Source organism: Anarhichas minor, unplaced genomic scaffold (genome assembly GCF_050575085.1).
Source record: "Anarhichas minor isolate MPS153535 unplaced genomic scaffold, ASM5057508v1 ptg000014l, whole genome shotgun sequence".
Classification (NCBI taxonomy): Eukaryota; Metazoa; Chordata; class Actinopteri; order Perciformes; family Anarhichadidae; genus Anarhichas; species Anarhichas minor.
Genome location: NW_027466460.1, coordinates 12,759,767 through 12,784,736, shown reverse-complemented (window position 1 = coordinate 12,784,736; position 24,970 = coordinate 12,759,767). Strand labels below are relative to the sequence as shown.

Sequence of the window (24,970 nt, the reverse complement as noted above, 5' to 3'; positions counted from 1 at the left end):
AGAGAGACACTGAGGGAGGAATAGGGTTGGCTGTGTCATTAATTTTCCATGTAGGGGGATGAAATAACATTAACATCTCTTTCTCTCTGAACTTCTATAAGTCAAACGGTTATTATTACTCAAAAAAAGCAGCAGCAGCAGCACACAGACACACACACACACACACACACACACACACACACACACACACACCATAGATAGACGCACATCCTATTATTTTTCTGCCACACAGATGCTTGTGTTTGTGTCTGTTTGTGTCTGTCTGTGTGTGTGTGTGTGCGGATGTCACAGCCTGGACAGACACTTCAGTTTTAATAAAGCAGAGGCCTTTCAGCACTCTGGCGGATCCTGCTGTAATCTCTTCTAAACAGGTGTTGTGATTAGCCTCTGCCGTGAGCAGCATTCTGACACTTGGATAGGCAGGGCCAACCATGCACACAACCATCGGCTACCACTCAGGAGACAGATTTAACTGCCGGGGCTTGGCAAACGCACTCCTGCCACCAAATACAATGTGCTTCGTCGAAGTTCTGCAAGAAATGTATTTTTTTTTCTGTCCTCAGCCAAATAATTGTGTCTTTTCTTTACAATATTCTAGTTGATTCTTTGCACGCTGATGCAGCACCATATGTGAAAGAGTCAGCCCTGCAGAGTATGGCTCCTGATTTAAAGGGCATAGTCGGTGTATTGTTTATTTAAATGAAGGTAAAAAGCATGGCTGTTTGTGTATGGGGTATTCATCAACAAATTACAATAGCAAAATAATATTGAAAACCTAAAGTTTACATTTCATTCGTCGTTTTATAAGGAAAACAACCACTTAGCTTGCAGTGCTGTCAAATTAGGAATAATCCTCTCCCCAAGAACATCTGCATTGGAGAGTTTTGCTAATTAAAATCACAATGATTCCAGTTTCAACCTAAAAATGAGGCTGTTTTACTTGCATATATTTTCTTCTTGCTTGTCTGTCTGACAACAGCTTTCTTTTTACTCCACAGTAATTATTGTATATTCACCCTTCTACCCTTTTCATGAAATACCTTGTGAAATATATTGACTAAATAAAAAAATATATGATTTGTATCCACATTTTACTAGAATAGATTAAATTGAACAAATTGCAAGAATTTGGAAAGAAATTAGCGGAACATCAGGGTTCCTTTTATTCCCTTTTTGGGAATACTCAATCATTATTAAATCATGGATTTATTTAAAAGAAACTCCTTTTGATCCAACTGAACATGATGTTTCAGGTTTCAGATGAAAAACTAAAACATGAGCAGCCGCAGTGGATGCAGTATTGCGTAAAACAAACTCCCAGATAGAAAAATAAAAGTGAATGTTGATGGTTTTCTGGGGAAGAGATATCTCACCTGCATGGTTCAATCATCTCTGGCACATTACCAGGAGTGTGACACCGGATTAAAATATCACTAATCTCCTGATAATCTCATCACGAATTAGTATCTGATAAGTATTTTTTGCAGCACTAAAAATCACGATGAAACTGTAAAGAATCTCGACTGACACGGTGACAGGAAATAAATAAATTACATGGGTATGACGGATGACTGTACGCTCTTGAAGGCAGCAATATGTCTGCAAGCTGTTTTTAATGGATTTTCAAAAACAAATGTGAGTTTATGACTTCCCTGAGATAATTAAGGCAAACCTGCACTATAACAGAGTTTGTTAGTTTCTGACTCTGGCAAATACAGTGGTGGGTTTAGAGTTTTTTTATGGCCTTGGGGAAAATTACACTAGTTTTGCACACAAATGCTCAAGGCAGCATATCCCAGACACAAATTAAGTATCTCAATGAGAGGAGAATTACTTCTTTATGGAGAAAAAACAATGGCATAAGGACTAACTAAACAATTTTGATTTAAATAATTTAACCATCGATTTAATACTTTATGCTGAAATGTTGATAGTAATGAATTTAAAGCATTGCAATATTTCACTTTCAAAACTATTTATCTGAATGTATGTGGTTTGAATTTCTCTCTATAATTTTCAATAGGTTATTTCGATTTTTCACCAACATGCAACCGGCCCTAAATAGAATTGATCGGACCTCTGTCCTATGAATTTTGTTCTGTATGGAAGACCAGCAAGAGACGCTCAGATGAACGATAACCTGCACACTTGAATTTCATATCTTGGAAAAGCACATGAACAACATGAAATTACCTTTTCGAAAGAGAGGAATTCAAACCAGATAAATTAAGATAGATTGTTTTCAAAGTAAATTATTTTAGTTTAGTTGACCTCTCATCCAGACACTCAACTTGTGTCTGGGATGTGCTTCTTTAAGCAATTTTTGTGCAAAACTTTTAGCGTTAAAGAAGTCGGAGTTTACTTTTTCCCATTACCATTAATGGCCAAATAAAAATATGGAACACGGTCTGTTCTACTCCCTTCCTTTTCATACATACAGTCCTCCCAAAATACCAGCCTCTACAGCAGGTCCGCTTTGACTCGGTAGCAAAATAACTTAAGACTCTTTAAACTTTTGTGTGGGGGGGAAAAAAGTAAGTGTTTGGTCTGAGCAGGAAAATGTGTTTTCAAGTGTCAGGAGACATGCTGCATTCCCGTCCCAAATTACATTCTGAGGTTAGGCCGTAATGCTGGTCGCGTTGTCAGTCCGTGGCTGCGCTGCTGTCCATTACATGCTTGTCTGAGTTAGTGGTGAGAGCTAATGCATCACCAGTCCAAGGCTATGCTAGCTTGGGGGCTCTGCGCCGTGTTAAACGCTATTCTGTGTTTGCTTGGGGAGCGCGAGGCTGTTAAATACTAAAGTAGACTTAAGCATTGGGACTTTCGTCTTGTTAAATACTAAAGTAGTCTTTGTTAGCATTGAGAGTCAGTGTGTGCAAGCTAGATGCTAGTTCCCTGTCAATCCTGGGAATGGAGAGAGTTGATGTTCAGTTCGTGGATGTGGGCTTTGGGACATGTCTCTGTGTTCTAAAACTGAAGAGCTTTCAGTGCTCATGGGGCCGCTGCTTGTTAGCGATTGAGGGACCTGCCTTTACATTCTGTTAGTGTAAAGAGAATTTTTAATGCTGTGTCTCTGCTATAGAGGTTGCCGACTATGCTGTCCCTGTTCACAGCTTTCAGCGATGTTTAAAGAATAATGTTTGATGTTACATGTTTGAGTATTATGCTCAGTGAACTGTTATTTCTGAAGTTCAAACTCCAAGAAATGAGTGTGTAGATTTATTTTCGTGCCATTTTACTGTCAATACTTTAAAAGGCGTAACTTCAACAGCTCTCTCTTTCTCTCTGGGTGTTCTTTGGCTGTGTTACTTCTGCTGGTCAGCTGGTCAAGTGACAACGGCTTCCTCTCCCAGGCCATAGGTGTTTGTTTGTAAGTGGCTTTCCTGAGCTAATTCTTTGTTAGCGGATGGATTTAGAGCCGTGTTTGTTAGCACTGGGGTTTGCAGAACATCTGCTGAGCATTTACACAGCCTGCAGCCTGACTGCAACAGAAAATGTGTGCTGTGTACCAGCGGAGCATTTTAGTGCAGTTTTAGTGTTTCACAGGCCCTTGTTTAGTGTGCCTACCTTTCATCCCTCTAACATACTAACCTGCAGTGTTTAATTTTTAATAATTACGCTGATAAGGTCCAACATTGCCAGGTGGGATTTAGTTTACAAAAACATCCACTGTAATACCCGAGTTGACCTTCCTTTGCTGGATTGTATGAATTTTTTAAAACACTAGAGAGGCAGTCTATCACCCCATGTGCCCTTTTTATTCAGGGCATGTATTAAACATAATATCACATGCTGGACTACTATAACTGGTATTCAGATACTCTGGTATGTTGTACTACATTGGTTTTAATTAACACCCTTTTTGTACACCATACCAGCCTTTTTCACAGCAGACGTTGTTTAACTTGTTCTAGCAGGACATTTGTATTAATGATGGTAAGGATGGCTCTTTTGCATTTAATTGCTAGTTCACACTACATGACTTAAGCCCTGATTTCGTTATCGTAATTTAAAATGATTCAAAGTCACCTAAAACATCGAAAGTGATTTTTGTGTATTTGTAATCTATTGAAAACATTGTTCTTGTTTTTTATTTTTTTATTTTAAGTAATTTTATTGGTTTGTTATTGATAATTAGCATGTTTGTTTTCATTTTATTGTCAACAATGAAGCAAAGATAAATACGTTTAAGATTTTCTTTTTAAAGTCAAAGTCAAGCCTCTCAGGTCAAAAAACAAGATTTTGCATCGGGCCCCCAAAAAGCTAGAACCGGCCCTGCTAGCCGGCGAATCTTAATGTTGGAGGAGCTGCTGGACAAGATGCACTTGTCATGGGGAGAAGCGCAGCATGTTGCCAAGGACAAAATGCAATGAAGAGATCTCATTCCAGTCGTATTACCCATAGGGGATGAAAAGGAGTAAGTAATTAAATAAGACGTAACATAGCACAGTATTTCTCAAACTCAATCCCTGGGACCAAAGTTCTTGTTGCACCTTATGGAAGTTTGGATGAATAAACATAAAACATAACTGATCTGCATGGGGGGAAATAGTCAAGACGTGTGCAAACAGGCTACTAGGTGATAATATGTGCCAATGACAACATCAATACGACTTCGACCACGTCCCTTCTCGCTTGTGTTGACCGTGTGTGACCCCCCCGTCGCCGATCAGTCGTGTAGTGTGAAAACCGAACACTGTGTGAACAGTACAGCGATCTGACGACTATGAAAGTCATGTTGTGTGAAGTTGGCTTTAGTGTCCCAGTAGGCAACGACACTTTGATATCTGAAACTTTATTCCCAAACTGAATGCAATCATCAGTGTTTTTTAATGCTTTAATAACACTTTCCTATAATGCTTTTACTGTTAGGACATGCCAAAATGTCTAAAGATATTGTAAAATGTAGTGCACTGTGTATGTCACCTTTTATGTGAGAAATTCTCAGTCTAATTATTTGGACAGCAGCAAATTATTATGTTTTTCACATACATCCTCCTCAAAATGCCCCGTGAAAGTGTTCCCTTGGATTCCTGCATGTCATGAACTGAAGTTCAAGTATTTACCAAATTAGTTTTAGGTGTTTCCAGTGCCTGAACCCTCAGGTACTTGGAAGAGACTTGAGCTGCACTGTGTAGCCGGTGATGTTTAATATTCCACTCACCAGAATAATGTGTGGATCTATTTCAATCTCTCGACCATATTATTCTGCATTTGTAGTACTGACGCTGTAACTCTGCTTTTTTTGGGGACTTCACTTTGTTGACACACAACTTATTTTGCTTTGCTAGTTTTCTTGCACTTTTGTGCAGACTTAAGTGAGATGGTACTTAGCAGCATCTGGGGGCCGTACTTTGTCAGGCCGACTTAATGTAGCTGCGCCATTCAAACTGACCTACTGCATTAAATATTAATATAGCACATTGCTGGCCTCATCATCATCGTCCTCCTTACCGCCATCCCTTTCTCATTATTCTGCATACTAGCTCCATCCTCTTCTTTTGTGCTGTCATGTACTGTACTACCAGCCTTTCAATTATTGCTCCTTAGACCGGCTGGCTGCGTATTTCTCTCTTCGGACCTTCACTTCTCGTAGGACTCAGCTCCTCCCCCTGTTGCCCATGACTCCTGATTTCTAGAAATGTGTCACTTCCTCTCATTAGCCTGGATCACTACAGCTTTCTCCACACTTTCATACTTTCTTCACTTGATTGCTGTAAACAAAAATTTAATTTGACATAAAGTAGCATGTGTCTGTGTGTGTGTGAGGGGGAGAGAGTGAGATGCTGTCTTACTATATGTGGTGTATTATTTAATGGTATGCTGGCTCATGAGTTAAGCTATATTTTGAGGGGCCTATGTGCATGTACATATGTGTGTGTGTGTGTGTGTGGCTGCTGTGTGCATGCACGTGGGTGGATGTGAAACTACATGAAGTTCACTGTATTTGTATAATTGATGCACAATGTCATCAGTAAATCTCTAGGTAGAGTATGTGGGTTATAATGTGGACATACATTTGTGTGTATGTGAGTGTGTGTGTGTGTGTGTTATAGTTGTGCATTATTCATACGTGAGCTCCTTGGTGGACTTGTGTGATTTGATGAGAAGATGCAGGTCTTTGTCAATGTCTCTTTTTAGCCTTTATAATTCAGTAACCACCAGAAACTATCATCTTCCCCTTTCACCTGTCTTCTAAAAAAGATTCATTTTCAATTCTCCTCCATCCTCGTCCTTTCCTCATCCTCATCCTTTCCTCGTTCTTTCCTCCTCACATTGTGACGGTATTTAAAAGGAAACGTGTGGATCATACAACGATGACAGGTGTAAATATTAAACATGTTAAAAGCATGTTATGAACATGTATGGCATGTAGCAGCACTTCTGCAATATCTTCAGCCTGTCACCACATAAGAGCGACTGTGTGTGTGTGTGTGTGTGTGTGTGTGTGTGTGTGTGCATATATGATTCCACACAATTTGACATCAGCTGTGTTTTTGTTGCATGTTGGGTGCAGTAGTAGCTGTTTTGAAGTATTTTGAATCCTCTTGTCATCAGTGGGCTCAGACTACAGGAGTTTTGGGATGATTTATCCCAGATTCACCCCTCCTGACAATCGGAGGACAAATCTGTTCTGGGACCTCGGTTGGTACCGATGTTCGGCCCAGATTATCTGGTAATGTTAGGGGTTTGCATATCCAGTCATAAACCTCGCTTCGGTGAAGGTAACACAATGTCTGTATTTGTATTAAGGCTGGAACCAATCATTATTTTCATTATCGATTTCAGTATAAATGTATTTTTTCCTTCATAACATCCACGCAGCTCAAGGTAACATATTGAAAAAAACTTGATATGTCTAACGAGCAGCAAAAAAGAGCAACAAATCATCACATCGAGTTTGTAATGTTTGCTTGATAAATGACTCAAAGGATGATTCTGGACTCTGGTTTATTATATTATATTATAGCTGGAGAATCATACAGGTTTCAAACCTTCAGGTTAGCCAAACATGTTTGGAAGAGAAAACAAAAGATGAATGGCCAAATTATCAACCAAATGGCTGTAAGTTAACTGTCACAGTTAAGGACCAACATTCTGGTTCACCTACTACACTTGACGTTGTAGTTGTGTGAGTATTCCGACTGTACGGAAAACCATATTTGTGCTAAATGATGCTTAGACCGATCATTAGGCCCTGCAGTGAGTATCCGGCTGTACAGTCATACATCTTGTTGGCTTGGCCTTCTATCTACATTGTAATTGTGATGCTAACCAGGATTGGCTGGCCCAACCGGCTTGATAGACAGTTTCATCTGAATGCCACGATCCGCCCGGTAGTCTAGCGGTTATCCCTGCTTATCTAGCCAGTAGTCTTACATATAGTTATTACTTATATCAGAAAACCTTTCCACACCATTCTCTGACCAAATGCACATATTAAATGATAATAGTAACTACCGTGACAAAGAAGCAAAAAATAACTGACGAAAGTACACAAAAAGAACAAACTAAATAAGTAACATTTAAGATAATTTTAAAAAAAGCCTAAGAGTAAAAGTTTTAAGAGCTGATTTAAAAGAGGGCAGAGAGTTTTCTAGTCTAGTTCCTCAGTTAATCTATTCCAAAGGATTGGAGCTCTAACACTAATACCCTGTCACCCTTGATCTTCAGCCTTGACCGGGGAATAGCTAACAGCGCCTTATCAGAGGACTTCAGGCTACGGGTCGGTACCTAAGGAATTACAAGCTCAGCCAGGTAGCTCGGTGCCGTACCATGCAGTGCCTTGCCTACAAAGTCAAGATTGCGAATTTTAAGATGAATTCTTACACAAACAGGCAGCCAGTAAAGGGAGGCTAAAATAAGAGGGATCCGACCATGCTTTCGTGATGCGGTTAAACATCTGGCGGCTGCGTTGTGGATACCCAGAAGCTGTGTTATCACGTACTGGCCAAGCCATGGAAACACATCATTACAGTAATCCAGACGGGAAGTGATGAAGACATGAATAACTCTTTGAAGATCATTAAACTTAATAAAAAATCTCATTCATGCGGAATTTCTCAAGTGGAAAAAAACACGACTGCGATAGCTTTTTAACATGAGACTGGAGATTGAGGTTAACATAACACCAAGGCTCTTAACAGGTAAAACATGTTATACTGTCCTTGAATCCTTCCCTCACCAAAGGAAAGAGCAGATACTCTGTGGCTTGAGCCTCCCATACATCTACATTGTATCTGTTTTGGCTTACCCACAGCGGCTGGACCCCACCGGTTTGGAAGGCAGCTTCATCTGAATGCCAGGGCCCCTTCAATAGTCCGGCCACCATCGCTGTATTTCTGCACACTTAGATAATCGTGGCTAAACTGTTGTCTTGTTTACAACCGAACTGCTCCTCCGACTGCTCATATGATCTCGTTGGATCTTTGTTGCTATGTGGTGATTAAAAGAGTACATAATATAATGACAACCAGTAATTCTCAAAACCACATAAATATGACTCATGTTATTGTAAGAGACGGGACTTGTCCTTTAAACAATTACCAGGTTGTTTTGGCGACTGATCCATTGTTAAATCGATTGTTTCGGCGCTGATTTATATGCAACTGTCGGTTGTAGTCGTGTGAGGGAGTGGGCGGCTGCATGTTAGTATCTGTGCGTGTGTGTCCGTGTTATCTGGGTAAAACTGTGGATGTGCCTGTTGCCGCACAAGGAGAGATTTTTGTCTTTTTTTTCTAAACCTGAGTAAAGTATAAAGCCGCACACACACACACACACACAGATGGAAACAGTGAGATAAATCTTTTTGAAGTACAATTTCATCCTCTCTCCTTCCCACTTTTCTCTCTTTTTGTGTAGCAGTGAAGGAAGGGGAGTTAAATCTCTGCAGGGCTTGCTTTATGTGTGAGATGGCCTGAGCTGTGAGCTTTTTGTTAAACTGAGGGACAACACTAGAGGCACAATATATGTTTTACACACACACACACACACACACACACACCTATACACACATGAAGGGGAAGGTGGTGGGGGCAGAGAGACGGGAGCTGACAGCTGATTCTCCATGTGTGTTTATGAGGGCTTTGATGTTTAATGTGTCACGTTCTTTGATGCCCTGTGTGTGTGCGTGTGTGTGTGTGTGTGTGTGTGTGTGTGTGTGTGTGTGTGTGTGTGTGTGTGTGTGTGTGTGTGTGTGTGTGTGTGTGTGTGTGTGTGTGTGTGTGTGTGTGTGTGTGTGTGTGAGAAAAAGAGGGACCTTGCGAGGAGGTTTGTTGTTTGTGTCAGTCTTAGTTTTTTCTCCCAAGAATCTCACTCCTTTTCCACCTCTTCCTGCGGCAGGTATCTCAATCTCACTCACAGGACTGGAACATTTTTCTTCTCCTTCTTCTTCTCCCCTTCAGCCTTTTCTTTTTCTGCCTGTCTGCTCCTCCTCGCTCCTCTCTGGTGGATGGGCTGTGTCGCTGTCTATTTGTTGTGTCTCCCAGGGGGAAACTCAGCTTACACTTTATGCAAACATGCATTCAGCAATCATTAGCAAATCATTTCACACTCACTTTGGGTTTCATTCTGTTTGCTTTTGCATTTGGTAATGTTTGCCGCTGCCTCTCGCTCTCACGCTGACCCCCAGTTTCCCTCCGATGCTGAGACACAATGATTTAACTGTACATAGCATTGGGAATCAATGCTGGAAAATTTGGAGGCAAAGTTTATATAGAGGATATCCTCTCACTTCCAATGAGACCGCTAAGAAATGACACCATATCTTTTATAGTTAGTGTACCACAGAAGAATTATGTTCAGCATTAAAGACTGTGATATTTCTTTCTGTGGTACATTTAATACATTAAGCCAGTTCAATAATACAGCCTCAGACACAATGAGCAACCAGGAAGAGCGTTGTTATTTGCCTCAATTAGGTTTTGAGACAATGTATGGCCGTTGTTTTATTGGCTATTAAGCGTCGAAGTGAATCAAACCTGTGAGTTATGAGGCCGTTAACAGTCACTCTCTCTTGCAGTGCAGTCCGACCTGTTGACTCAATCTCTCAGTATCTCGTCCCCGCTGTCCCATTTCCCCTCATTCGTTCTTCCAACGCTTACACTCTCTCTTATCTCAGTCGTACTCCGCGTCTGACTCACTGATTACAAAATTGAAAATGGTTTTAATTCCACCAGGTTTTTGAGTCTGATTTGCACTCACGCACTCACTCATTCCAGCTCTTGTTTTTTTTTTTCCTTTCTTTCTTCTCTGCAATTAATTCAGTTCCTAAGACAAATCTGCTGACTGTCTCTGCTGCTGGCCTGTTTGTCATTGCAGGATGAGAAGTCCACGTTCTTCCAGTTCGGCGCCGCTCTGCAGCAGGAGGCTCTGCTCATGCTCTCCATCATGGAGGAGTATGACTGGCATGTTTTTTCTATCGTCACTTCCAAGTTCCCCGGGTACCAGGATTTCATCAGCACACTAAAGACAACTGTGGACCACAGGTAATTAATACCCCCCCCACACACACACACACACACATACACACACAGATGTGCACACGCTCACTCTCTGTTTTCATCCCAAACCTTTATTTACGGCAGCTGACATGATTAAGTACTTTGTATTTCTTTAATGGTGTATTGTTACAGCTTTGTGCGCTGGGACCTCCAGAGCGTGGTGACTCTAGATGCTGTAGATGGCGACCCAAACTCAAAATCACACATTGCACTCAAGAGGATCCAGAGTCCTGTTATACTGCTGTACTGCTCCAAGGATGAGGCTGTGTGAGTGTATTTTCTGTTACTGTTCCTGTCTCTCTGTCACACACTGCCAAATTTCTGCAGTGGATTTGTATTCACTCTCCGATTCTACTCCTTCACAGGTACATACTCGAGGAATCTCGTTCTTTGGGCCTGATAGGAGCTGGTTACATCTGGATTGTGTCCAGTCTCACCACTGGCAACCCGGACTTTACCCCCGAGGTATAGTGAGGCCCCATATATAGTAACAGGTGGTCACTTCTGAGTGGTTTGACAAGACGTGCAGTGTTTTTAATTCCAGGTTTTTTGCCGGTCATCTGCTACCTCTCCTGTATATACCTACAGGTTATTACTGCTCCCCGTTTTCACATAGTTTTGTTCTGAGTAAACTAGATATAACATTCTAATGAGTGAGCTTTAGAGGTGCTGGAAAGCAGGTTTTGTTTCCTGCGTATTGAGCTACACTAGCTGTTTCCACATGTTTGCAGTCTTTGTGCTAAGCTAAGCGAACTCTCTGCATATTAACAGACAAATATTGTGGTATCAATTTTTTCCATCTATCCAGAAAGCAAATAAGCATATTTCCCGAAATGTGGAACTATTCCCTTAAGCCATATTACCATATCATATTTTTAGTTTACTGCTTTGTTTACATTCGTCTCTCTCTGAAAACATTTGCTTAGCCCCTAAATAGGATGTTTGACAGCATTACATACACATTCACTCTCAAAAAGAAGAACAGCAAGGTAGCTCTTATCCAAATAGGATATGAATATGTGCATAAATAATTCAAAGTATAATACTCGAAGTATATCCAATGTTTGCTTACCTTTTCTCAAAAGCCTCTCAAATGTTTATCCTCCTCCTTTCCTTGTCCATCATCCTCAAGTCCCTTTTATGTTGGGTTTTTATGTCTCTTTTTCAAAGATCTGATTCCACATTTTGTGGCAAATTAAAAAGTAAAAAACAAAATATTGTAGGCTAGATTGACAGACTAGTGTGCTGGCTTTTTTTTTTTAAATGTTTCCTCAGTCTGGTTTATAGAGACAAACTTAGTGAGCTATTTGGTTTTTCAATTCTTTTATTTTGACAGTTTCAAGATGTAGGCGTTACCTGAATGAGCAGTTCAGTTTGTGGACAGTCTGCTCACACTTATGTGATATCCAGATATGAATTATTTCAGGAAGGCACATGGAACCATTAAATCATCTGATTGACACCTTTGAGAGACATGGATGTTTAAAACTGGGGCAAAAAAAAAAAAGTCAAATTGAATCCTTCACACCATATGTGCCACCTCTCAGATCTTCTCTCCTTCCCTCTCAGGTGTTTCCCCTGGGTATGATCTCTGTATCCTATGACGACTGGGACTACCCGCTGGACACGCGGGTGCGTGATGGGGTGGGCATCATTTCCTCCGCAGCCACCGCCATGCTGCGGGAGAAGGGGGAGCTGCCAGAAGCCCAGAGCAGCTGCTACAGCACACCGTCAGACAGGAGCCCCGGGAAGCTCCCACCTAGCGCCCTGCGCAGGTCTGTGCATGTGTGTGAAAGTGTGAGAGTGTGAGGAGATCAAGGTCTAGGGACTTGCATAACTCTGCTCGTCTTTGTAGCTGGGTGTTGAGCCGTGTTACATAAGTCTTTTTAATGCTCTAATGAGAGGGCTAGAAAAGAGAGAAGAAGTAGAGATGACAGAAGTGTTAAACACTGTGATGTCTAATGACATTTAACACTATTAGCCGTTGTGTACATGGCTACTCTGTGTTTGAGCTCACTCTGCTGCCTTAACCGAGCGACAATGAACTGCACTTCAGGCAGACCTCTGTGTTGTTGCTGCCTTGTGTTAACTAGACCCTACCGTGTGTGTGTGTGTGTGTGTGTGCGTACCTTACTTCACATGACTGGGTGTCATTAAGTCAGGATTAAAGCAGCTTTTACTAGCTTTGTTCTCTCTCTTCTTGTTACGGGGCTCTGTGGCAGTATGTGTTGGTAGGTGTGTGTGTGTGTGTGTGTCTACATGCACATATGCATACTAGTATGAGTGTATGTACTCCTCTCTGAAGTCTCTGTGACGAGTCAAATCTTTCAAACCAGAAGGGGGGACAAATGTGCCCGCACAGAGACACATTCATACTGAACACCCACAATCGTAAAGGCACAGATGCAGAATCTGGTAGCAGCTTTGCTTCCTTTCAGGGTTTTTCTGGTGTGATATTGTGACTACATCTTGAATATGAGGTATTCAGTGGCTAAAATATGATTATTAATTCAGACACTGATACAAAACTGACTGAATACATGGAGGTCAGGTTGCTAGGCTCTGCACATCTATGATGACTTATGAGTTGCCTCATTAGAATGAGAGCCACAGTGTGATTTTCACCAGCATGGCTTTATTATCCCATTCCTCTCTATTAGCCCATTACAGTATATATCAAAGCATATACAATACCGGCGTTGTTGACAGGTTGATCCAATATAACTCAGACCTCAATAGGAGCACAAACCTTTTTTTTCGGAATAATCTTTTCCTCATTCTGTCAGAGGTACCTCATTTAAACTTATTGAATGTAATTTGCATATTTGTCAAAACAACTGCAGCCAATTTTTGTGATAATATACTGACAGGTTGGATTTCCCCCCTACCCCGACTTGCAAGTGGCGAGGCTGTGATCAGAAGTCTGCATACATTAGTCTAGATACAATCTTGCCGCAGTGTGTATAAACAACGTGAGGTGGAGAGGAATAGGACAAAATAATCTGGCACTTAAAAGTCATTATCAGCCCCGTTGGATTCCCCGCCATTCTTGCCTGACAGGCATTAATATCCTCTCTAGTTCAGCTTATGTGGTCTACACAGTGGCACAGGGTTTTATTCAGGTTTGTCCTGGTAGTACATTTCGAAAGGTTATTCTATTTGATGGAACCACTGTACCATGCAAACCCCTAAGCTGTCACTGTTTTCTGAAAAGATGGTCTCTGCCACAATACAGAAGTTGGGAAGAGCCTCCCCTCGTTCTTTATTCATACCTTTAGAAAGTGCTTACACAATGGCTACCCAAGCACTTCAAAAAGAGGAACATGTCCTGCACATACAGTAAGTGGACCCACGTTTGAAAGATGCTATTTGCAAACGCAGGTCTTTTTTTTTTTTTCGGTCATGTGGCTGATGCTGCTATTAAAATGGACATTGAATTTCTGGGCAATGCAAATCATTTTGCACTCAGTAATTTAAAAGCCGCTGAACCCCTCTTTAATGTAGCTAGACATCTTGTTTTATTGACATCACACAGGATCACAAAATGACAGGAATACACACATAAATATGAATGTATGAAGAATAATCTGCCTGTTTCACATGCTTCAAAAACACACCAGCCTCATCCGTTTAAATCAAAATCTTCTCCCAAAAATTGTAACAAACCTGAAATAGGAGGAGACAGCAGTTTCCCAGAATAGACTGCAACAGTGTTTCCGCTATACAGTATGTATTCAGCTGTGGCAATGCACTGTGACAAGGGCATCACCTGCTGAACCACGAAGGCTTTTCAAACACAAAAACCTGACATGCCACTGATAGCATTTCAACCTATAATGACAAAGGCAGGTTCATCTATGCAGCACAGAAAAGTCTCTTATGTGTAACTTTGTAGGTTTATGTTTAATTATTTGTGTTTGCTGAGAGAGGGTCTACCCTCCGGCAGAGCTGTTTGGGATTTGTGCAGTGCCTGTATGCGAGGGAGACAGGGACCTTTTATTTACTCTTTACTCCGTGTGAGTGGAGCCTGCTTCAAAACAGCACAGGCCTGTCTCCAAGTCTTTGTGAAAACAGATGATTAATGTACCTCTCTCTCTAATCCACTCTCCAAACAACAATATTTATGTGTGTCGGAGTACAATTATTATAGTTTTCACCTGCAGGGCACATGTCAAACAGCACTCAAAAGATTCTCTTCATGCTCTGACCTGCTCACACAATCTTAGTCTGCTTCTTTAACTCCTGTTTTTATTGGCTTGTAGGATCAAATTTCATAATACTTTATAATAGCTGGTTACTCACTGACATTTTAGATTTATGGATCATTCTTCACTCTACTAAAAGCAAACAATGACCACTTAAAGTGATTTGTAACCAGTTTGTAATGAATCATATTTGCTCGTGCTTCAAGACTTAAAGCACCAAATGACTACTTAGAGTAAAGTATGATCACATTATTATGCATTATGACAGTGAAGGAAAAAAACTATGGCAATTATAGTAATACACTCTGATCTTTGCCAAACAAATATGTCAGTGAATGACAATTATAAGGTATTGTGATACTCTGACCTTGTAAGTCATTATAAAATGCTTTATAATGTGTTATGATTGCTATTGTAGAGCATTGTGAATAGTAATATTATTTATTACGAGTGCTTATAACTATAATAATACAGTGCTATAAGAACACATTATAGTATGTTTATAATGCATTGCCGACATGGGCGTCATAGAAAGTGCTACCAAACAATATATACATATAAAAGTGGACTCATGCGCCAAATTCAAAAATATTTGTAAAGCAGATAAAAAGCTGCAGATCTTTGACTTTTGAAATATTCTATTTTAGTCAGTTGATATTTCGGTCATACAGGATCACTCGTGGAAACCGTGTTTGACACTGTGTCAAAATGAATCAAGCTATTTGTAATAAGACAGAACACAAGGCATCCACAAAAAAGTGTGGTCTGTTTTGGGCAGCTGCTGTCCCTCGTGGTATTTGGCCTTTTTAGTAAACTTCCCTAGACAGGCCTCTTTTCCCCCCCTCTCATCCCAGTCTTACCACTCAGAACATCCTCGCCTTCTGAAAATGGTTTTACTGGAGCAAGTGTATTCTTAATCCTATATCACTGTGAGTGATACTGGTTCATTTACTCCTCTCTACTGCTTCACTTTAGCGAATGTGTAAATGTTTCAGCAAAGGATCTGTTTGCGTATATGCAAGATAACTGTTGTGAGTAAGAGAGTGAGGGCAGCCTTGTTGCACCAGTGACTTGTCTTTCAGGCGTATTATCTGTGGAGAAATCAATGCAGAATGCTGATTGGAGAGATATGTGGCCTCTGACTCTTCCCACTCCTACACACAAAGAGATGCTCACACACACATAAACACTCAGGACCGCATGCACACAGTGGGTGAAGACGGCATTGATTTGAAGTGGATACTCTTGCCGTGATTATAGACTGCTTTACTTGTTATTTCAAATGTATCTGCTCTTGTGCACACAGACTCACAAACACTCAAACAGATGCAAACCCAAAGCAAATAACAGCTTCCTACTCTCCCATTTGTTTCAGACACATGATGCATGTTTGGAATGAAGGGCGCGACTTATCCTTTACTCCAGATGGTTACCAGGCCAACCCCAAATTGGTTGTCATCGTCCTGAATAGTGAAAGGAAGTGGGAGAAGGTAACAAATGAACACAGTGGTTTTGCAAAAGAGCACGGAAATTAAAAAGTCTAACCACTTTAATGAAGATGGTATCCCTGATTTTGTTTTTGTGTGTTTTGCACACACACACACACACACACACACAGATGGGCCGTTGGGAGAACGGGACGTTGTCACTGATGTTCCCAGTGTGGCCGAGGTATAACTCCCACGGGGATGAGGATGCAGATGAAAACCATCTCTCCATCGTCACCCTGGAGGAGAAACCTTTCGTCATTGTCGACAATGTGGACATCCTCACCGGCACCTGCGTGAGAAACTCTGTGCCCTGCCGCAAGCATCTCAGAGAGTAAGTAGACAAACACGCCATGTGAACAAATACACAGCACCAACCCACTGCTCATACAGGCTCAATGTTGCTAAGAAAACGCTCAAATCCCTCAACTGGAGGTGGTTCAGGAGGTCAGACAGGTATGGAAGTCCTTGATATCAGATGTCAGTTTCCTCCACTAGTTGAACTAAACCAAAATGCTCACTGCTTAACTAGTTGTAGTGTCTTTTGACTCTACTAGTTTACTAGTGAGGCCTTAAGTGTTTATTAGTTGAACTATTGAAAGACAAAATGCTCACTAGTTGCACGAATGACTTACTAATTAACTGGTGAGGCTCAAAATGTTTACTGACTGACTAGCTGTCATTTTGACCTGACTAGTTAACTAGTTACACACACTTTCTCTTACTCGTTTACTAGTCAAGGCGAAAATGCTGACTAGTTGACTTGTTGGGGGTCTATTTTGACCTAACTAGTTTGACTAGTGATGTATGACAGATGCAGAACTTCACTAGTTAACTAGTAAGGTCAAAATAGACTACTAGTCAGCCTTTACATTCTGTTACGTTACATTTTTTATTTTGAACTGGAGCCTCATTACACGCTTCTTCCCCACCGCCAACTTGTGTAACTAGTGAGCATTTTTGATTTCACTAGTTTAACTAGTGGAGGAAACTGACGTCTGATATCAAGGACATGGAATAAATGATCAAATAGCGTTCCATAGACAGGTACTTATTTGTTCTTCGTATTTGAATAAATAAGGTGGAATCAGCAAAGTTGTTTGTTGATCTCAGGAAAGCATTCGACACTCAATTAGTTCCCCTGTAATCTTCCCACTAGTCGTTTCTACTTTGAATAGAATGATAGCTCTCAAACCGGTCTCAATTTGTCTCAGAACATCCTCGTCAATCAGCTGACCTTTACTTGTCCACTTTTGTTCTACAAGGCTTCATACTGGGCCCACTCATTTCTACTTTATATAATAATGACTCATCATCTGTTTGTCCTCGAGACTGAAATCCAAATGTATGTGGCTGACAATCTAATACAATCACATGGTGGTGCTGAAACACAAGTTAATACTAAACTCACAATCTCAATGGTCCATGTTAAAACTTGGTTGTCACTATATGTTCTTTTCCGAGACAAATCGGTCTTGTGTAGCCCCAGGTGTGTTTTGTCAGGAGAAGAGATAAAGGCGTTGCATTGTATACAAATCAAATTAACTGCAGCTAATTTCAGATTCATATATAACGAGTCAGCTGAGGCAGCAAAGATGTACATCAGTGATTTTCCCTGACGTTACTCACTATTTTGTGTTCTTCGTCAGTGTTGTACAGGAGTAAAACTCTTTTCCAACTTCTGTCAGAGAGTTTAACACATGCCGGCACAGTACTTCCCATTTGGTTCATGGATAATCAGTTCTGTCAGCGTTAATAATTAATTGCTCTCTGTTGCTGTCAGCTCGCTAATACCAATCTGTCGGTGTACTTGATTTTTGTTTCTGCTATCACTGTAATTGCATGTGTTGCCCATTGTGCTCTTTGTTTTAATTGTTCCATTAATTCAGTGTGATTTTCTTTGTGCTGTTTTTGATGATACAATTACTAATTAATAATTAGTAATGCTGCTGTTTCCCTTTGTGGTAAATAGAGACACATTCAAATTCTCATCTCATTGATGTTCTGCAAGGTTGCATGATATTTCAATTTTGTTTATATTTGTACTCTTTATTTTTATCTAATTTTAGACTCCTACATTATTTAAGATGTGGCCAGATGGAGGCAAATAAAGTAATGATTTGATTCTTATCAGCAGCTGAACACTTAATTGTGAAATGTAACCACTATGAAAAACTTAATATTGACATTTGAATATGACTGAACCAGAAGAATTGAAGTAATTCACATTGAAAACCATTTATCTGATTGTCTGTGGTTTGAAGTTCCCTTTGTCCTCCCATTTGGCGCTAAGAAATTGTAACAGGCACTTTGAATTATTTTTTGACATTCTATCGATTCTATTGTTTTAGTGTTCAGTAGTGATTGAGGTTAAAAAATGAGTTGTTTAGTTGCTCATGAGATTCAAATCTTTATGCCCAACTTTGGCTTCCATTCTAGGGATGAAAAGCAGCCTTTTGGTTAACACACGTACAGTTATGTCTATGGATGTGCAGTGTCCCTGTTACAAAAAACGGTAAATAAACACATAAATCCCAGCGTGAGCTGTACCTTGAGACAGAAAATGAAAAGATGTTTCATGTGGGGACGCAGCCCAACCTTTTGTCGTCTCCCATCTGGACTACTGCAACTCCCACCAAGCCAGGCTCGTAAAGTATTCTGTTCAGCAGCTACAAACCATCTGCTGCAGCCTGCCCTGTCTGCAACCTCCCCAAGTTCTCCTTTGTTGCCTCCCCACATATATACCCTCCCCTCCCTCCCCGCAGGCTGCCTGTGGCTGTTCACATCAAATTCTAAATGCTGGTCCTGGCATTCAAGGCTCCTTAGGGAGTCGCACGGGTATATCTGCAGGCAATGGTCTTACCGTATTCGCCAGCCTGTGGTCTGTGCTCTGCTACAACCGGCCACTTAGCTCTCCACTCCCTGCGGCAGCTACGTCATCGTTTCACCTGGCCTTGACTCTTCTCTCTGCGGCTCCCCAATAGTGGCATGTCCTTCCCACTTCAGGCGGGACAGCACAATTAGGCTACTCCAGATTTTCTATTGTTAAAAAAAAAAAGCCCTTAATCCCCTGAATATCCCCATTTTCCATATCCTTATTCTGCACCTACTGAACACTTCTGTTTACTTCGACGATTCCATAGTCATTAGCATATCTTTATCAGACGCGATCACTTCAGCATCACAGGAATATTTCATTATCTGTCTTGTGTACTAAGTCGCTCGCAATAACAGCATCAGCTAATGGAATGGAAATGTTTCACAAATTATGTATTGACTCTGTTGTGCTACCTCGTCAAATGTGGCTATTTCTTAATGTATGTATACAGTTTAATACTTCACCACTCACCACCTCAATGCATATTATAACACTTTCTCCACTGAAACAATAGCAGTGGGCTGAACGGCTTAAATCCTCCTTTGTTACAAATAATATAAGTTCCTACAGATTGAAATTCTTATCACGGTGAAAATAGATATCATACGTATAAAACATACATTTTTTTAAAACCATTTTTCGATTCATTTGGGCATTAAATTTAAAATGTCACTTTTCCCTTGTCATTTTTTTCACATCTACAGTGTAGCTGTGTTACATATTCTACATGTATGTCTTACGCTTTTAGAGCTTAAAGCCCTCTTATAATATCAATATAATTGCACTCTCCTTTTTGAAAATCACTTGAAAGCCGGTTTATAGTGGCTGAAATGTTTTGCAGGCTTTCTTGAAAGTGTAAGCAACACAGAGATATTTCTCAAATAGTCTGGAAAAGCTAAACTTTCTCAAAGAAGCTTCCCTTGAGTTCTTCGACATGTTAGGTTTTGCTCCAATTATCTGCACTATGTGGACACCTCAATAAGAGCCTCTGCATGACAAGAGCATTGTTTCTCTCTGCTAATTTCTACAATTTAGCTCACATCTGAGCGTATCTGTATACAGCCAGTTCAGAGTACATAAGCATTAATCATAATTGCTGCGTGTTTATTTGCCACTTGCTCAGCATCTGCATCTGCATCTTCTGGTTGATAACTTGGCCACAACGCAGTCCAAATACTCAACTAAAATCCATCTTTTCTCCAGTATTCTACTCATCTCCAACAGCATTATTGTCATGACTTCAATGAATGTCAACATTTCTACCAGACGATAGAAAATAGTTCCATTGTTCAGGATAGCAATTAGGATAGGATAAAACAGGATGACATAAGGACCACAGGGAAAGTGCAAAAAACAACTCAACTCTAATTACTCTCTTGCAATATTTATTTACTTTTCTTTTAATTAAACAAACAGAATCCACCATATTAAAGCCTTTGTGTCAGATGGACCCGAGACGACAGACAGAAGACGCAACACAACAACTATTGAGTTTCTGACCCATGTAGTCACGACACTGTAGGCACGGACAATTAGACGACTGAATCACCGGGCACGGAAAGTTTAACTTGTGACCCGATTTCTCAACCTTCCTCCGAAGCGATCGCCGTAGAAGTCTCAGCGGTCACGGGCCAAGATGACTAGTCTCTTCGGGGGCCTTCGCTTAGGTTACATTTGCTTTTTTTCCGTGTCCAGCCATCCGTGCGTCCATCCATGCGTACATTCATCCAACCATCCATAAGTGCCACACTTTACTCAGTCACTACTTCCATTTTATTTGTGTGTTTGTTATTACAAAAGTATGGCATGAATCAAACAGATGTACTGTATGGGTATCTCGGGGAGTCTGTGTGTTTACACAGTGACATAAGGACACAGAGAGGACTCAGCTGGGAGAGCTAATGTATACATTATACGTGCATTAGAACACCTGGGGCACACTCTGTACATAGAAAGACTCACACACAAAGATGTTTGTTTAAATACTATACCATCTTTCTCACACACACACACACACACACACTATGCTGTGCCGCAGATACAGTCGACTGCTGCTAAAAGACGTTTTAATCCTTTGATGATTCAGTTCTTTGACAGTCGTTCTCTGCGTGTGAATTCCTCAGTTCTTTATGAACTTTCTCTTGAATCAGCTAACATGGCAAGTGAAAAGGTCACAGAGTTACGCTTCCAGTTCATACATGCTACAGTACATCAGAGATGCTTGACACGGGAGCGGAAAAAAGGTTTTCATGGAAATACTTTTAAAAAATGCTGGTGGAGTTTAATAGATTATGAGTATCATTTGATCCTACAATTCAGTTTAGTTCACCGCTCCGAGGTCCTCGGAGAGGGCTGTCACAAAAGTTTACTGTAGCATCAGTCTCCATTGTCTGCATCCTGTCTGTTTGGCTGTTGTATGTAGTGTATGTACAGTAGGTAGGCTGTGAGTTTCAGAGAAGTACCCCCTTACGGACGTAATCAGTGAAACACTTAAGAGGAGGGGAGAAAAGGACAGCGTAAAGGAACGAAGAGAGAGACGCTGGGAAGGACAGCTGATATTTTAATCATGTAGGTTGGTTGTTCTGCAGAGCCCAGCTCTATTTTAAGCCCAGCAGCATCTGCTCAGTACCCCTGTGTTTTCAAGGACTGAGGGAAACACATACACACACACACACTCACAAACTCCATATAAGCTCGCTCTGCCCTTCAGCAGTATTCATGGTTACTCTGCACTGTCATAATTCTAGTTTTACAGTTTGATGGAACCACCAGATGTGGAGCGAGCAGGCGGCAGGAGTACAGTTACACTCACAATCCACACAATCGCCTGAGCAACTCTAAAGTGTCGTCTAATGTAAAAAAAATATGACCTAATTGTTGATTGTGTGTGTGTCCGTGTGTTGCAGTAACAGCACATCAGGAGGTTCCTACATTAAGCAGTGCTGCAAAGGTTTCTGCATTGACATTCTGAAGAAGATAGCCAGGAACGTCAAGTTCACTTATGACCTCTACCTGGTCTCAAACGGAAAACACGGCAAGAAGATCAACAATATGTGGAACGGCATGGTTGGAGAGGTACGTACGTCCTACATGTCTCTCTCTTAGTACCGTACCATATCGGTCTGACTCTATGTAATTATTGGGAAATATCAATATGCTTACTTGCCTTCTTGCAAGATGAGAAGATCGATACATGCATTATGTATTGTCTTCAACGGCTCTCAACATGGAGATAGCTGCTAACGGTGCTAACAGTGCAAACAACGGCAACAGTGCTGGCGGGGAACCATAGGGTGGATGCTACGCTTCCGTGATGACGCAGAGGGTCGGGACTACGTTATCAGCGGTCCCACCGTATGAGCGCAGTGCATAGCGGCAGCGATTATCTAGTCAATTGGGCACAACAGGGCGGCTCAGATGCACTACAACACACACAGAGGGAGAGCAACCGCATTCTCTGCTCAGGTAGACTGTGACAATCTGTGATACAATTGTAAAACAAAAATGTCAAATCACCTTAAGACACAGGATTGGAAGCTTCTATCGCTCTTTAGTTGACTCACAAATATTTTAATATACATTGTGACATGAGGCAAAAAGATATAGGATGTAATAATTGTTACAAAAAGCTAATTTGTCATCACTAAGTCACACTCTAACTGTAATTTATATAGTCAATATTATTTCTCATTGGGGCTTTAAATTCCATACAATCAATTATTTAAGAGCACAGATTACACTTGGTCAATATCGTTTATCTTTTCTGGAAATGATTTACTCAAACCCCAGATTAAACTAGGAGGGCGCGCGGAGAGCAAATGGGTTCTTTCTTGGCCTTGGCTTCACCCTTCCACCAAATTTCATAAAAATCGGGCCGGTAGTTTTTCCATTACTCTGCTGTCAAACAGACAAACAAACCGAACCGAAAACATAACCTCGTTGGCGGAGGTAATTAAAGCTAAGTGCTGTCACAGTAAAATCCCTAAAGGTTGAAAGTGAAACATAACACGTCGGATAATGGAAGCTGACAATATGATCCATAGATTGTGTTAATGTTTATGTGAGCAGACCGCTGGGAGCCTTTAGACAATTAAATAAAAATAAAAAAACATAACATTTTACTGCATACTAAAAACAACATCTTTATGTGCAGAGTCTCCGTCTGTCAGAATACATTCAGACAACCAGAAGTGGTGGAACAGTGAAAAAGACAGCTGTATTTTTACTTTTCATCTGATATGGCTGAAAATGCCCTCCAACTATAGCTGACATTCTGAGCTCATACCCTCAGTCACTGTGATATTTCACATCCAAAATAAAAAGTAGGAAACGTATCAAAGACAAATTGTTTGATGTTGTCCAAATTTTAACAGAGCTGACTATATTTATATGTCAGTGTAGGTGGTGAGTCACGCACTCGCTGTAACTATTCTATTCTCCGTCCACCAGGTGGTGTATAAAAAGGCGGCGATGGCAGTCGGTTCATTGACGATCAACGAGGAGAGGTCACTGGCCATTGACTTCTCTGTGCCCTTTGTAGAGACTGGCATCAGCGTCATGGTGTCACGTAGCAATGGGACCGTCTCGCCGTCTGCCTTCCTCGGTAAATCTATCTTTCATTTTGTTCTTACTTAACCATAGGTTTTTTCTTTTGTCTTTTTCTCTGACTCTCCCACAGTGAGCCGACTACGGGGAGCCGAAAACAAAGGGAGATGTTCACATGTTGGCAAAATCCCATACATAAAATGGAATATTTTAATCAGACAGTATATGCTGGACAAATTCCACTTGTACTCTGGCTTTATCTAGGCCTCAACACCCTAAGCACATTAATATTTCTAGCGGAGCGGAGGAAGCGGAGTGTGCAAGCTGTTTTTCGAAAAGTCAGCTCAGACAAAGCTTCCTTGATAATATCCTCTCCTCCTCCTCTCTCATCTTCTCTCCTCTTCCTCCTCTTCCTCCTCCTCCTCCAGTGGTTCAGATGACTAGAAACTGAAGCGCTCCTCTGTGCTTGCCTAATGTCTTGTATTGTCATTGGAGCGAGACAGGGAGCGAGGGGATGTATTGGACCATGCGTGTGTTGGTCCATGTGTATCAAGCCATGTGTCAGTATGTGTGTGTGTGTGTGTGTGTGTGTGTGTGTGTGTGTGTGTGTGTGTGTGTGTGTGAAAATGGGGGGGAGTGTGTCTAATACTGCACGAATATATTAGGATAGGTTTGCGTCAATGAATCAAGGGTGTGTGGAGAATAAATGTACTTTGGCCGTATGTATGTTTAAGCGGTGAATGCTTTGTGTGTGTATTTATATGAAAGCACATTGTATGCATGTGTGTGTGTGTTAGTGTGTGTTGAGCCTGAGCCAGGGTATCAGTGACGGTTCAGTATCCCTCGCACTCATATTAGAGGCACCTCAGTGCACAATCTCTCTGGGTTGGCTAACCCTGGCAGTCACATACTTAGACATACAGTGACACACACGCACGCACACACGCACTTACATACAATTTGTCCGGGTTCAGCATCTCTGGCACTCATCCCACTCTCTGAACTCCTGCCCTGCTACACACCAAACACATGCAGACTCACACTCTCACAGATCACATACAAATAGATCACATACACATGCCCACAACAGGGCACATCAGACCAGTCGTGGGTTTGATTCTCCTCTCTCCCCCTCTGTATTTCTCTCTCCTTTTCTCTCTCCCCCTTTTCCTCTGCCGTCTCCCCCCGCCCCAGGCCTCTCCCTCTCTCAGCTCTCATCCAAGGGAATAATGAGAAATATGGAAATGTGCTCCGTCAAACTCTGTGACTAACTCTCCCTCTCCCTCCCCCCTCTCTCACTCCGTCTGCCTCCCTTTTCTCCCCTCTCTGTGTCTTCCCTATCATCTTTTCCTC

General features: G+C 41.2%; 1 protein-coding gene across 1 annotated transcript in view; it reads left to right on the top strand.

Moving 5' to 3' along the window:
• The window catches only part of grin2ab (glutamate receptor, ionotropic, N-methyl D-aspartate 2A, b), a 90,783-nt gene that overhangs the window by 54,601 nt on the left and 11,212 nt on the right, over positions 1-24,970 (top strand). Inside the window, exons 5-12 of the mRNA XM_076091942.1 lie at positions 10,321-10,487; positions 10,635-10,769; positions 10,868-10,967; positions 12,072-12,277; positions 16,083-16,197; positions 16,326-16,528; positions 21,979-22,147; positions 23,522-23,675. Coding sequence (XP_075948057.1) covers positions 10,321-10,487; positions 10,635-10,769; positions 10,868-10,967; positions 12,072-12,277; positions 16,083-16,197; positions 16,326-16,528; positions 21,979-22,147; positions 23,522-23,675 — 1,249 coding nt within the window. The remainder of the gene's footprint in view (positions 1-10,320; positions 10,488-10,634; positions 10,770-10,867; positions 10,968-12,071; positions 12,278-16,082; positions 16,198-16,325; positions 16,529-21,978; positions 22,148-23,521; positions 23,676-24,970) is intronic.